General features: G+C 40.3%; 1 protein-coding gene across 1 annotated transcript; it reads right to left on the bottom strand.

The window, feature by feature from the left end:
• Window positions 1–448: 448 nt before the first annotated feature.
• LOC139761314 (uncharacterized) lies at window positions 449–13,884 on the bottom strand. Its single transcript, XM_071685366.1, has 5 exons — window positions 13,680–13,884; window positions 11,490–11,612; window positions 7,595–7,789; window positions 2,614–2,757; window positions 449–1,494 (listed from the first exon to the last, which is right to left on the bottom strand). Exons 2-5 carry the CDS (start codon window positions 11,589–11,591, stop codon window positions 1,270–1,272), a joined length of 666 nt encoding a protein of 221 aa, XP_071541467.1. The 5' UTR covers window positions 11,592–11,612; window positions 13,680–13,884; the 3' UTR covers window positions 449–1,269.
• Between the last annotated feature and the right edge of the window lie 1,281 nt (window positions 13,885–15,165).

The raw sequence follows: 15,165 nt of genomic DNA, 5'->3' as shown, positions 1-15,165 counted from the left end.
ATGACCTCTTATGACTTACTGAAACTCTGGTACAGGAATGACCTCTTATGACTTACTGAAACTCTGGTACATGAATGACCTCTTATGACTTACTGAAACTCTGGTGCATGAATGACCTCTTATGACTTACTGAAACTCTGGTACATGAATGACCTCTTATGACTTACTGAAACTCTGGTGCATGAATGACCTCTTATGACTTACTGAAACTCTGGTACATGAATGACCTCTTATGACTTACTGAAACTCTGGTACATGAATAACCTCTTATGACTTACTGAAACTCTGGTACATGAATGACCTCTTATGACTTACTGAAACTCTGGTACATGAATGACCTCTTATGACTTACTGACTGAAATTCTTTCTCATAATCTTTATATTTACTATTCTCGGATTTAATGAAATCTATACGGAAGGGCTTTAGGAAAAATGGACACGTAAGGTATATTTTCAACCTGTTTATATCATTTTCATAATACTACTGAGTAAACCAACGTTCATAATACAGCAGAGTATATCACCGTTAATAATGCAACAGAGTATGACACAGTTCATAATATTGTAGAGTAAAACACAGTTGATGAATGAGCAGAGTATATCATAGTTCATAGTACAGCAAAGTATAACACAACTCATAATACAGCAGAGTATTACAGTTCATTATACAGCAGAACATAACACAAATAATCATATGATAGAATATGACAAATTTCATGATAAAGCAGAGTATAGTATGGTTCATAATACAGCAGAGTAAACACTCTTCATTATACAGCAGATTGTAGCACAGCACAGACTACAGGAGAGTATAAACCAACTCATAATACATCAGAGCATAACACGGATCTTTATACAGCAGAGTATAACACTTCATTATAGAGCAGAATATAGCAGGGATCATAGTACACCAGAATATACCAGGAATCATAGTACACCAGAATATAACACTGTTCATTATACAGCAGAGTATGCCAGGGCTCAGAGTACAGCAGAGTATAACACTGTTCATAATACAGCAAAGTATAACACTTCATTATACAGTAGAGTATAGCAGGGCTCATAGCACAGCAGTGTAACACAGGTGGACAGTCGCTGGTGAGGTGACCACAACCTCAGGAGTGAGAAGGTTCTGTCAGGAAGGAATATGGTGCACTTCTCTTGGCTTGATGATTACTAGAGCTTGGACGTGTTTGTTTACTTGGGTGGCAGACACTTCCTCCTCTGGACGTGGACACTGCTGATGGTTTCTGGGTGGATGAAGTCTGCTCAGATGCAGGGAACCTCTGCTGGCTTGGCTGACAGAGGCTTTGTCATGATTTTCATTACCTTAAAAGACATTTTAGAGAGATCGAGGAGGCCATCCTCCAAGGTGCTGTAGTCGACGATAGCGCGGGTTTCGAACCCAAGCCGTACACATGCCTTCTCACTAAATAAGCTGGTAGTTTCTATACGAACAATTTGGCAATCATTCTGAGCCACGTCAATGCACTTCTGAAAAGTTGATAAGTGTACTTCTAATCAGACGCCATCAATAAGTTTAATTAACTAATGAATTATATATAATAAAACTATCATATTAAAGTTATCAGCTATATTGGTAAATAAAACAGCTTGGCATAAGTTGTCAAAGTAAGAGATCTGGCATATTATATTCTGTCCAAAAATTATACAGAAAATAACTAAGCGAAGTAATCCAACATGACTGAAAGTAATGTGATATAATAATGTAATATGATAAGGTAAAGAATCTAACCTTAGTTAGGAGGACATTATACTCCATAAGATAACTTATCGTAAAGCAGCTTTTTAATATGATATAAACAAACATCACTAAACTTGATTTAAGATGAACTGATATACGGAAATCTTACGAAAAGCTCACACGTATCCCATACCATCTACCCAGCAACACTTTCCCCAGCCATCAGTACCACCTTCCTTATCTTTCTTGTCACAACAACAAGCTCATGATCCAGCTGGTCCTTCAGCCACCCACACCACAACCCAGCTGGATCTTGAGCCACCCACACCACAACCTAGCTGGTTTTTCAGCCACCCACACTACATCCCAGCTGGATCTTGAGCCACCCACACCACAAACCAGCTGGATCTTGAGCCACCCACACCACAACCCAGCTGGTTCTTCAGCCACCCACACTACATCCTAGCTGGATCTTGAGCCAACCACACCACAACCCAGCTGGTTCTTGAGCCACCCACACCACAACCTAGTTGGTTTTTCAGCCACCCACACTACATCCCAGCTGGATCTTGAGCCACCCACACCACAAACGAGCTGGATCTTGAGCCACCCACACCACAACCCAGCTGGTTCTTCAGCCACCCACACTACATCCTAGCTGGATCTTGAGCCACCCACACCACAACCCAGCTGGTTCTTGAGCCACCCACACTATTTTCACCACAGCAGACTCCTCTCCCCATCATATCTGAGTCATCAACTTACCACACCACCACCACCACAACCATCACCATTGGGTCACCAACCTACAGAATCATCATAATTGTCAGGTCACCAGCCTACCATACCACTACCACAATTGGGTCATTAACCCACCACACCAACTCCATAGCTAGATCACTCCCCACCTGTACCAATGCCGTGAAAATTCCTCGGCGACAGTAGTCTGGGTGGACACAGCCTCGATGAATTTCCAGGACACGCTCCACTCCAGGATCCTGGAAGATGTTGAACTTCTGCCAGCCAATCTCAAGAACTCGGAATATTTTAGCCTGTAACAACAGCAGTAGAGATAAAGAATATTCTCAAGGTAAAATACGTAGATCAATTTTTCATATGCAGTATCTTTAGCTGTGTTGATGTCACAAAGTCCTTTTGTAATTTAGAGAAATACAGCAATTTAACCAATGATGTAATTAATATCTGTAAGGGTTTAGTGTATGCCAGTTTGACAAAACCAGTGGAACCTACTTGCCCTAAAAGATTTATAAGAGCTATTAACACCTTAAAAAAGGACAAGGATATACATATTACTAAAGTAGATAAGGCTAACACTGTTGTAATTTTAGACAAAAGTAACTATTCATCTAAAATGAATGATCTTTTAAATGATGACAAAATATATTCTAAACTCAGTAAAAATCCCTTAGAAGCAGTTAATTCCCATTTTCAATAAAGAAATGAAGTTGTTGTTGAAAGGTAATGGTTCTCTTATCAAAACTTTGTCATCTTTGCCCCCTTCATTGCCATATATGTATGGACTTATCAAAAAACATAAACAGAATTTTCCAGCAAGATCTATAGGGAGTTCAGTAGGCTCCACCACATATAAAATGTCAAAATGGTTAGTTTCCTTATCAAGCCCTTTATTGGGTAAGGTATCAAATTTTAATATCATGAACAATGTAGATTTAGTCAACAAGCTAAACAATATCAATGTTAATTTTGATTTCAAACTACTTAGCTTTGATGTTTCCTCACTTTTCACTAAAGTTCCAGTTGATGATCTTTTAGAATATTTATTTGATGTCTTGGATGATATTCATTTACCTGTTTCAAAGTCTGTTTTTGATTGAACTGATAAAATTGTGAATAAAAAAAACAGTGTATTTCAATTCAATGGATAATATTATGCTCAAAAATTTGGTATGGCAATGGGTAACCCTCTTTCACCTGTACTAAGTCATCTTTACATGGATTTTTTTAAACAAAATTACTAAAGGATATCTTACCTTCTAATGCAACTTAGTTTAGGTATGTAGATGATGTTCTTTGTGTTTGGCCAAAAAATGAAAATTTGAAAATATTCCTCCTCTTACTTAACAAATTAGTACCTTCCATCAAATTTACTGTAGAAAGTGAAAATAATGGTATGTTACCATTTCTAGATTGCATGTTCCATAGGCAAGGAAGCAAATTTACGTTTAGTATATACAGAAAACCTACCAATGTATGCTCATATATCCATTAGTACTCATCTCAACATAACAGAGTTAAATTATCATCATTTCACTCTATATTCCTTAGGGCATTACGTATTTGCAGTCCAGAGTTTATTGATGATAAGTTTGAGAAGATATATTCTATTGGATTTAAGTTAAAGTCCCCTCGATCTTTCATTGATAAATCCCTTAAGTTAGCAAAGAAATCATTTTATAGAGTTGAGCCCAAACCTCCCATTGACACCAAGAACCTCCCTTTTAATAGTAATTTTACTTTACTTCCCATGTTGCTTAAATCCTTTAATGTAAATGTTGCCCTCAGCAACAATAATACTATAAAGAATACCTTAATCAGGAAATCAGCAGAAAATTCTCTTGGATGCCTCTATAAAGTGCCATGTGGAAAGCGTGATAAATTTTATGTTGGGCAGACTGGTAAGAATCTCTCTGTTAGACTTAAGAAACATGAATATAGTATATGAACGGGACGAGAATTAAATGCCTTGTTTAATCACGTTAAAAACTATGATCATTGTATTGACTTGAATAATCCCATCTCAGTTTTCATATATATATATACATACATACATATATATATATATATATATATATATATATATATATATATATATATATATATATATATATATATATATATATATAAATACGGGAGAAAGAATACTTCCCACGCATTCCCCACGTGTCGTAGAAGGCGACTTAAGGGGACGGGAACGGGGGGCTAGAAACCCTCATCTCCTTGTATTTTAATTTTCAAAAGAGGAAACAGAGAAAGGAGTCACGCGGGGAGTGCTCATCCTCCTCGAAGGTTCAGATTGGGGTGTCTAAATGTGTGTGGATGTAACCAAGATGAGAAAAAAGGAGAGATAGGTAGTATGTTTGAGGAAAGGAACCTAGATGTTTTGGCTCTGAGTGAAATGAAGCTCAAGGGTAAAGGGGAAGAGTGGTTTCGGAATGTCTTGGGAATAAAGTCAGGGGTTAGTGAGAGGACAAGAGCAAGGGAAGGAGTAACACTACTCCTGAAACAGGAGTGGTGGGAGTATGTGATAGAGTGTAAGAAAGTAAATTCTAGATTGACATGGTTAAAACGAAAGTTGATGGAGAGAGATGGGTGATTATTGGTGCACATGCACCTGGGCATGAGAAGAAAGATCATGAGAGGCAAGTGTTTTGGGAGCAGCTGAATGAATGTGTTAGTGGTTTTGATGCACAAGACAGGGTTATAGTGATGGGTGATTTGAATGCAAAGGTGAGTAATGTGCCAGTTGAGGGAATAACTGGTATGCATTGGGTGTTCAGTGTTATAAATGGAAATGGTGAAGAGCTTGTAGATTTATGTGCTGAAAAAGGACTGGTGATTGGGAATACCTGGTTTAAAAAGCGAGATATACATAAGTATGCGGATGTAAGTACGAGAGATGGCCAGAGAGCGTTATTGGATTACGTGTTAATTGATGGGCGCGCGAAAGAGAGACTTTTGGATGTTAATGTGCTGAGAGGTGCAACTGGAGGGATGTCTGATCATCATCCTGTGGAGGCGAAGGTGAAGATTAGTATGGGTTTTCAGAAAAGAAGAGAGAATGTTGTGGTGAAGAGAGTGGTGAGAGAGAGCTTGGGAAGGAGACTTGTGTGAGGAAATACCAGGAGAGACTGAGTACAGAAAGGAAAAAGGTTAGAACAAAGGAGGTAAGGGGAGTGACGGAGGAATGGGATGTATTTAGGGAAGCAGTGATGGCTTACGCAAAAGATGCTTGTGGCATGAAAAGCGTGGGAGGTGGGCAGATTAAAAAGGGTAGTGAGTGGTGGGATGAAGAAGTAAGATTATTAGTGAAAGAGAAGAGAGAGGCATTTCGACGATTTTTGCAGGGAAAAAATGCAAATGAGTGGGAGATGTACAAAAGAAAGAGGCAGGAGGTCAAGAGAAAGGCGCAAGAGGTGAAAAAGAGGGCAAATGAGAGTTGGGGTGAGAGAGTATCATTAAATTTTAGGGAGAATAAAAACATGTTTTACAAGGAGGTAAATAAAGTGCATAAGACAAGGGAGCAAATGGGAACTTCAGTGAAGGGGGCTAGTGGGGAGGTGATAACAAGTAGTGGTGATGTGAAAAAGAGATTGAGTGAGTATTTTGAAGGTTTGTTGAATTTGTTTGATGATAGAGTGGCAGATATCGGGTGTTTTGGTCGAGGTAGTGTGCAAAGTGAGAGGGTTAGGGAAAATGAGTTGGTAAACAGAGAAGAGGTAGTAAAAGCTTTGCGGAAGATGAAAGCCAGCAAGGCAGCAAGTTAGGATGGTATTGTCATGGAATTTATTAAAAAAGGGTGTGACTGTATTGTTGACTGGTTGGTTAGGTTATTTAATGTATGTATGATTCATGGTGAGGTGCCTGAGAATTGGCGGAATGCTTGCATAGTTCCACTGTACGAAGGCAAAGGGGATAAGAGTGAGTGCTCAAAGTACAGAGGTATAAGTTTGTTGAGTATTCCTGGTAAACTATACTTGAGGGTATTGATTGAGAAGGTGAAGGCATGTACAGAGCATCAGATTCGGGAAGAACAGTGTCGTTTCAGAAGTGGTAGAGGATGTGTGGATCAGGTGTTTGCTTTGAAGAATGTATATGAGAAATACTTAGAAAAGCAAATGGATTTGTATGTAGCATTTATGGATCTGGAGAAGGCATATGATAGAGTTGATAGAGATGCTCTGTGGAAGGTATTAAGAATATATGGTGTGGAAGGCAAGTTGTTAAAAGCAGTGAAAAGCTTTTATCGAGGATGTAAGGCACGTGTACGTGTAGGAAGAGAGGAAAGTGGTTGATTCTCAGTGAATGTAGGTTTGCGGCAGGGGTGTGTGATGTCTCAATGATTGTTTAATTTTTTTATGGATGGGGTTGTTAGGGAGGTGAATGCAAGAGTTTTGGAAAGAGGGGCAAGTATGCAGTCTGTTGTGGATGAGAGAGCTTGGGAAGTGAGTCAGTTGTTGTTCGCTGATGATACAGCGCTGGTGGCTGATTCATGTGAGAAACTGCAGAAGCTGGTGACTGAGTTTCGTAAAATGTGTGAAAGAAGAAAGTTGAGAGGAAATGTGAATAAGATCAAGGTTATTAGGTACAGTAGGGTTGAGGGTCAAGTCAATTGGGAGGTAAGTTTGAATGGAGAAAAACTGGAGGAGGTAAAGTGTTTTAGATATCTGGGAGTGGATTTGGCAGCGGATGGAACCATGGAAGCGGAAGTGAATCATAGGGTGGGGGAGGGGGTGAAAGTTCTGGGAGCCTTGAAGAATGTTTGGAAGTCGAGAACATTATCTCGGAAAGCAAAAATGGGTATGTTTGAAGGGATATATATATATATATATATATATATATATATATATATATATATATATATATATATATATATATATATATATATATATATATATTTGCATGAAATTGGAGAACTTTACTTATATGAATTCTGTAATTTCAAACCTGACATCCAGCATTTGAGGATTACACCTGTAAGTCAATCTTAGCACTGCTCTTTATTCTTATGATACTTATATGATCGTCATAGCGATTTTCTAATATTTGAGTGTTCTTAGATGAGAAAATATCCACATATATACCATATAAAACATTTATATTTCATAAATTCATCCTTAGTTAACCTACCATAGGATCTGAACCATATACAGCTTCTGTTAACTCAGATGGAGATGTCATGATATCGGCTGTTAACACAGCCACCATCCTCCTTGTGGACCTCTCTCTGGCTCCAATGGAAAAACCTGAGGTCAGTGATTTACAGATCTTCTGGCCACAAAGGCCTGCAATAGGATCCACTTGCGTCAGCCCAGTGCCTAAGGACTAGAAAAAAATATTAAGTTCAGTCACGAATCTGAACTAGAGACGAAGATTGACTTGGTCATCTACTGCAGCTTTCCACTTGTAGATTTAGTTATCCTTGGTAATGTTTTTTTTTTTATTATTATACTTTGTCGCTGTCTCCCGCGTTTGCGAGGTAGCGCAAGGAAACAGACGAAAGAAATGGCCCAACCCACCACCATACACATGTATATACATACGTCCACACACACAAATATACACACCTACACAGCTTTCCATGGTTTACCCCAGACGCTTCACATGCCCCGATTCAATCCACTGACAGCACGTCAACCCCGGTATACCACATCGCTCCAAATCACTCTATTCCTTGCCCTCCTTTCACCCTCCTGCATGTTCAGGCCCCGATCACACAAAATCTTTTTCACTCCATCTTTCCACCTCCAATTTGGTCTCCCTCTTCTCCTCGTTCCCTCCACCTCCGACACATATATCCTCTTGGTCAATCTTTCCTCACTCATTCTCTCCATGTGCCCATACCACTTCAAAACACCCTCTTCTGCTCTCTCAACCACGCTCTTTTTATTTCCACACATCTCTCTTACCCTTACGTTACTCACTCGATCAAACCACCTCACACCACACATTGTCCTCAAACATCTCATTTCCAGCACATCCATCCTCCTGCGCACAACTCTATCCATAGCCCACGCCTCGCAACCATACAACATTGTTGGAACCACTGTTCCTTCAAACATACCCATTTTTGCTTTCCGAGATAATGCTCTCGACTTCCACACATTCTTCAAGGCCCCCAGAATTTTCGCCCCCTCCCCCACCCTATGATCCACTTCCGCTTCCATGGTTCCATCCGCTGCCAGATCCACTCCCAGATATCTAAAACACTTCACTTCCTCCAGCTTTTCTCCATTCAAACTCACCTCCCAATTGACTTGACCCTCAACCCTACTGTACCTAATAACCTTGCTCTTATTCACATTTACTCTTAACTTTCTTCTTCCACACACTTTACCAAACTCAGTCACCAGCTTCTGCAGTTTCTCACATGAATCAGCCACCAGCGCTGTATCATCAGCGAACAACAACTGACTCACTTCCCAAGCTTTCTCATCCACAACAGACTTCATACTTGCCCCTCTTTCCAAAACTCTTGCATTTACCTCCCTAACAACCCCATCCATAAACAAATTAAACAACCATGGAGACATCACACACCCCTGCCGCAAACCTACATTCACTGAGAACCAATCACTTTCCTCTCTTCCTACACGTACACATGCCTTACATCCTCGATAAAAACTTTTCACTGCTTCTAACAACTTTCCTCCCACACCATATATTCTTAATACCTTCCACAGAGCATCTCTATCAACTCTATCATATGCCTTCTCCAGATCCATAAATTCTACATACAAATCCATTTGCTTTTCTAAGTATTTCTCACATACATTCTTCAAAGCAAACACCTGATCCACACATCCTCTACCACTTCTGAAACCACACTGCTCTTCCCCAATCTGATGCTCTGTACATGCCTTCACCCTCTCAATCAATACCCTCCCATATAATTTACCAGGAATACTCAACAAACTTATACCTCTGTAATTTGAGCACTCACTCTTATCCCCTTTGCCTTTGTACAATGGCACTATGCACGCATTCCGCCAATCCTCAGGCACCTCACCATGAGTCATACATACATTAAATAACCTTACCAACCAGTCAACAATACAGTCACCCCCTTTTTTAATAAATTCCACTGCAATACCATCCAGACCTGCTGCCTTGCCGGCTTTCATCTTCCGCAAAGCTTTCACTACCTCTTCTCTGTTTCCCAAATCATTTTCCCTAACCCTCTCACTTTGCACACCACCTCGACCAAAACACCCTATATCTGCCACTCTATCATCAAACACATTCAACAAACCTTCAAAATACTCACTCCATCTCCTTCTCACATCACCACTACTTGTTATCACCTCCCCATTTGCGCCCTTCACTGAAGTTCCTATTTGCTCCCTTGTCTTACGCACTTTATTTACCTCCTTCCAGAACATCTTTTTATTCTCCCTAAAATTTAATGATACTCTCACACCCCAACTCTCATTTGCCCTTTTTTTCACCTCTTGCACCTTTCTCTTGACCTCCTGTCTCTTTTATACATCTCCCACTCAATTGTATTTTTTCCCTGCAAAAATCGTCCAAATGCCTCTCTTTTCTCTTTCACTAATACTCTTACTTCTTCATCCCACCACTCACTACCCTTTCTAATCAACCCACCTCCCACTTTTCTCATGCCACAAGCATCTTTTGCGCAATCCATCACTGATTCCCTAAATACATCCCATCCCTCCCCCACTCCCCTTACTTCCATTGTTCTCACCTTTTTTTTAGTCTCTCCTGGTACTTCCTCACACAGGTCTCCTTCCCAAGCTCACTTACTCTCACCACCCTCTTCACCCCAACATTCACTCTTCTTTTCTGAAAACCCATACAAATCTTCACCTTTGCCTCCACAAGATAATGATCAGACATCCCTCCAGTTGCACCTCTCAGCACATTAACATCCAAAAGTCTCTCTTTCGCACGCCTGTCAATTAACACGTAATCCAATAACGCTCTCTGGCCATCTCTCCTACTTACATAAGTATACTTATGTATATCTCGCTTTTTAAACCAGGTATTCCCAATCATCAGTCCTTTTTCAGCACATAAATCTACAAGCTCTTCACCATTTCTATTTACAACACTGAACACCCCATGTATACCAATTATTCCCTCAACTGCCACATTACTCACCTTTGCATTCAAATCACCCATCACTATAACCCGGTCCCGTGCATCAAAACCACTAACACACTCATTCAGCTGCTCCCAAAACACTTGCCTCTCATGATCTTTCTTCTCATGCCCAGGTGCATATGCACCAATAATCACCCACCTCTCTCCATCAACTTTCAGTTTTACCCATATTAATCGAGAATTTACTTTCTTACATTCTATCACATACTCCCACAACTCCTGTTTCAGGAGTATTGCTACTCCTTCCCTTGCTCTTGTCCTCTCACTAACCCCTGACTTTACTCCCCAGACAGTCCCAAACCACTCCTCCCCTTTACCCTTGAGCTTCGTTTCACTCAGAGCCAAAACATCCAGGTTCCTTTCCTCAAACATACTACCTATCTCTCCTTTTTTCACATCTTGGTTACATCCATACACATTTAGGCACCCCACTCTGAGCCTTCGAGGAGGATGAGCACTCCCCGCGTGACTCCTTCTTCTGTTTCCCATTTTAGAAAGTTAAAACAAGGAGGGGAGGATTTCTGGCCCCCCGCTCACGTCCCCTCGAGTCGCCTTCTACGACACGCGAGGAATACGTGGGAAGTATTCTTTCACCCCTATCCCCAGGGATAATATACATATATATATATACATATACACATACACACACATACACATACACACGCACATATACACACACACACACACACATACATATATTTACATATGAAAAATGTAAGAAACAATTTAGAAAACTGAAACTTCTAGCTTGAAATGAATGAAAAAATGAATGTCACATAATGGTAATGTATGTCATCCAAAAAGACATCTCACATTAATTTTCCTACATGGGTTGTACACTCTGAATGATGAACAGTACAAAGACTGGTACATGACTTAATGAGGAGAATGAACTTACCACGTCCTCCCGAGGGTAGAAATATTTGGCCAGAAAGTCAACCACGTCATCCAGGTCGTCCAGGGTCAGCACCACGTATTCTAGTTCCATGTCCTCACTCATCGTTAATATTCGCTTCCCTGCCTAGTTATATAGGGAAATGTTTCCTTGAGTTGTGTATAGATTCCAAACCACACATACACGAGGCAAAATCTAGGGTGGTAATGAGTTCATGTATAAATCACTTTTATTTCTTGTTTGTGGATCTCATTCTTAAATGGTACATACATACACATATCCATAACTGTCTCCCTACTTTGAAACGATAAAAATCAAAATGATAATACACCCCTGTACTTTCCACGTGAGAGAGAAAGATGTTACCATCTACATTGATAGGGTAACATAAGATAGTTAGAGGTGGGAGAAATATGGTTATCACTTCTAAAGATTTGAGTTCTCAGATAACAGAACAGTGACGAACTTCAGCCTAACATAAACAAGCAGTGTGAGACTAATGGAGTCTTCCAGAAATAGTGCAACTTATCGTGGGTGAAGTAAAATTATGACTACATATAATTATTGTACCAGCCGAGGGGAAGCTACACCATATACTAATGTAACTTATGTAATATGACATTACTAATGCATAAATCCTCTGAGTGGATTCATGTTTGCGGTAGGTCACACGTACAATCACAATACTCTTGATTCTAATGTTGATTATATCGGTAACATATGACTCAGGGGCTTTTGGCCCGATGCACTAGACCAAGGACTCTTAACTTGTACTGATTTCCATAATTTTCATCTTTTTGTACCGATAATAATGATCATTAATAAAAATGAATTATATGGCTTTTGCTGTTACTGAATGATAAAGTCAATGAATGATACGTGTTATTGATAGAGACTACACGAATGATATGATACTGGATATATGCTGATAGTGGTCCACAGATATATCATGTGTCCCTGACAAATCCACACAGATAGAGGGGTTAATAACCCCAACCACCTGACAACCTTTTCACTAGACACAAGTGGCTGCCAAGCGCGGGTACAAATGCCCTGTCCACAGAGATGCCGACTAGATAAATATTTACTCAGCCAGGGTCCAGTCCAAGACTGATTCTACCCCAGTAGCCTGGCAACCGCATTACCCACATCAATACTGTGAAAGGCATGGCTTTGTGAAACACTTATGTGCAGAAAACTGCAGGATGTTATCACAAAGTGAAATCAGTAGCAAAGTCTTCCTCATAGTGTTCTCCAGTCTTGACACCAACAGTGAATACTACACCAGCTGGGAGTACACCAGAACTAGATGACGTCATATGTTTTGGTTATTCATTGTTGATCATCGTCATCTGCAGGTTATGTTCCTCGCCCTGAACTGCTGTACCCCAAAATACTACCATGATAAGCATACGTGTTTGACAGTGGGCATCGAATATTTTCACGTATCTGTGTACTGGGATATTCAAAACCCGCATGACCTTGGCAGTATAGATGATATTCACAAGGTGATCAATGAAATTTTGAGCCATCTAGATTTTACATCAGCAAATCTTTCGGTAAAGTAAACTAGATTTAGGATAATTTACGTCTAGTTATGAAGTGGCAAGTTACTTACTTCTTGCCACATAAATGAGCGTGGATAAGGAGGAGTTGCAATGGGTCACATGAATGTATCGCTCTTCTACAAATGTGTGGTGCAATGTTTGTTTGTTGTGTTCACCAGGTATCAGACTGGCACAGGTTATTGTTATAATGACGTTATATTATATGACAAGATATTAGAGGAAAACCAGGAAGGAGGAAAACAGTCATCAGTTATATATAACGGCATTAACCTTACGTCTGGCAACACGGTATATCAAGTGGTATTTGAACTTAAGATCATAACAAAGCCATAAAGCTATATTTTTCCAATTATATACTTTTCCCTTGATTGTAGGGATGATACGTACACAGACCCTTACCTTGAATAAAGAGGTTAGAGATAAACTGTTTATATTTCTTGGTTATTGATCTCGTTCTTAAATGTTATATCCATACACGTATCCAGAACTATCTCTCCATGTATATGTATATAGACACACAGATATAAACACCTAACCTAAATGAAAATACTACTCTGTGCTTCCCACAGGAGAAACAAAGACATTACATTATCTAATACGTGGCAACGATGTTTTGTAACCTTACCCAAGGAGTCTTATGGCATAAGAAAGGTGATCTGTTCGGATACAGGTGTTTACAGATTTACAGTTCAAATGGATACAAAATGTTCTTCCTTATGACAAATCACAGTTTGACTAGCCTTCCAATGACAAACGGGGAGACATTCTGTGCAGGGACACGTTCACTGGGTTGAACAGGAAACACACTCGCCACAGCTCCTCATCACAACGGAAAGCTTGCAAGATCCGTGCCTTAAAGCAGCGCTCCGTTGTATCAGCATGAAACTGCATTACTCCACAAAGCAATGCGCTGTTATCTTTTCACAGTTCGTTTCCTTTATTCTCACCTTGTTCTGGATATAAATAGACGACAGCCATCCTCTTTCCGTGAGCCATTAGGTTGCAAAGACCTTAGTCTTGTTAAGCTATGTATCTGGTGAGAGTTGAAACCTACCGGGATATGTTTAACTGTTCAGTTTCAGAATCCTCTATATTTCCCTCATAAATTTAACATGACCAATAAGCACATTTCCTTGTGTTTCTTGACTTCCTAACAAATAACAGGTGCTCCCAAAGTGAGCCTTATGGGACATCTCTGGTTATCAAGTCTGTAAAGTCACCTCGGGGCATATGTCTTCCTTTTTCTCGAGTAGGAAAGTTTCAAACCACATTAGTCACAGTTCCCTCTTATCCCTCTCTGAAAACATAGCGAGTTTTGTGTCTCGCTGTGTGATTTTTATCTGCGACTTATGTTTGCTTGTTATTAAAAGAGTTATACGGTCACTTTGGGACATATCTGGACATTGTATATTCGTAACGGGCCTGTGGTTTGCCCTGGCGACCACATTACTGATGACACGATCCAATATAACCATGTGATGTCGGTGCTTCCAAGAGACTCACTGAAGGACGTCAGGACCTACATTATGAACCCACCGACGACTGACGAGTTCCTGACGATGAAGACCGCCCTTTTACAGGTCGCCAACCTCGCCAGCAATGTCCAGGCGAACCAGGGCCCCGCACCCACCAGTAAGTGATTCAGGACCTCACCTCATCTTCTGCGTTACATAGAGGGGCTCTGGCAGACCCCCAGAGGCTGTCGCCATCCAGACGTACTGCAATCGTTGTTTTCACAACTTACAGTTCATTACGTCCAGACAGCCCCCGTCACCAGTTTACCGAACGTAGTTCGGTCATTGGAGTGGCATAACTTTGGAGAATGGCACGAGATCACGTAAAACTACAGTGCCAATTATGTTTTATTCATTAGATACATAAGGTGAAATAGGCCAGGGGCAATGAGCTACTGGAGGCGGAGGATCATAGTGGGAAAGGTGAGGTCAGATATAGCAAGTCGAGAAATAAGAGATAGTATTAGCTGTGGGGCCTCGATGCTGGAGCTGGCGGGCGTCAGAGATGAGGCACCACAACGAGACCTGCCAGGAAGATGAAACGTTAGGATACATAGACATGTTAAACATTAAACATTGCTTGTTTGTATAGTCATG

The sequence above is a fragment of the Panulirus ornatus genome, chromosome 40 (genome assembly GCF_036320965.1).
Source record: "Panulirus ornatus isolate Po-2019 chromosome 40, ASM3632096v1, whole genome shotgun sequence".
NCBI classification, from domain to species: Eukaryota; Metazoa; Arthropoda; class Malacostraca; order Decapoda; family Palinuridae; genus Panulirus; species Panulirus ornatus.
This window is presented reverse-complemented; position numbering and strand designations above follow the sequence as displayed.

Excerpts from the sequence above, each read along its gene's own strand:
- LOC139761314 (XM_071685366.1), bottom strand. The coding sequence starts at position 11,591 with ATGAGTGAGGACATGGAACTAGAATACGTGGTGCTGACCCTGGACGAC. Across the intron at positions 2,758-7,594 it reads TATATGGTTCAGATCCTATG|GCTAAAATATTCCGAGTTCT; the intron begins GTAGGTTAACTA and ends CTGTTGTTACAG. Across the intron at positions 1,495-2,613 it reads TTTTCACGGCATTGGTACAG|AAGTGCATTGACGTGGCTCA; the intron begins GTGGGGAGTGAT and ends TCAACTTTTCAG.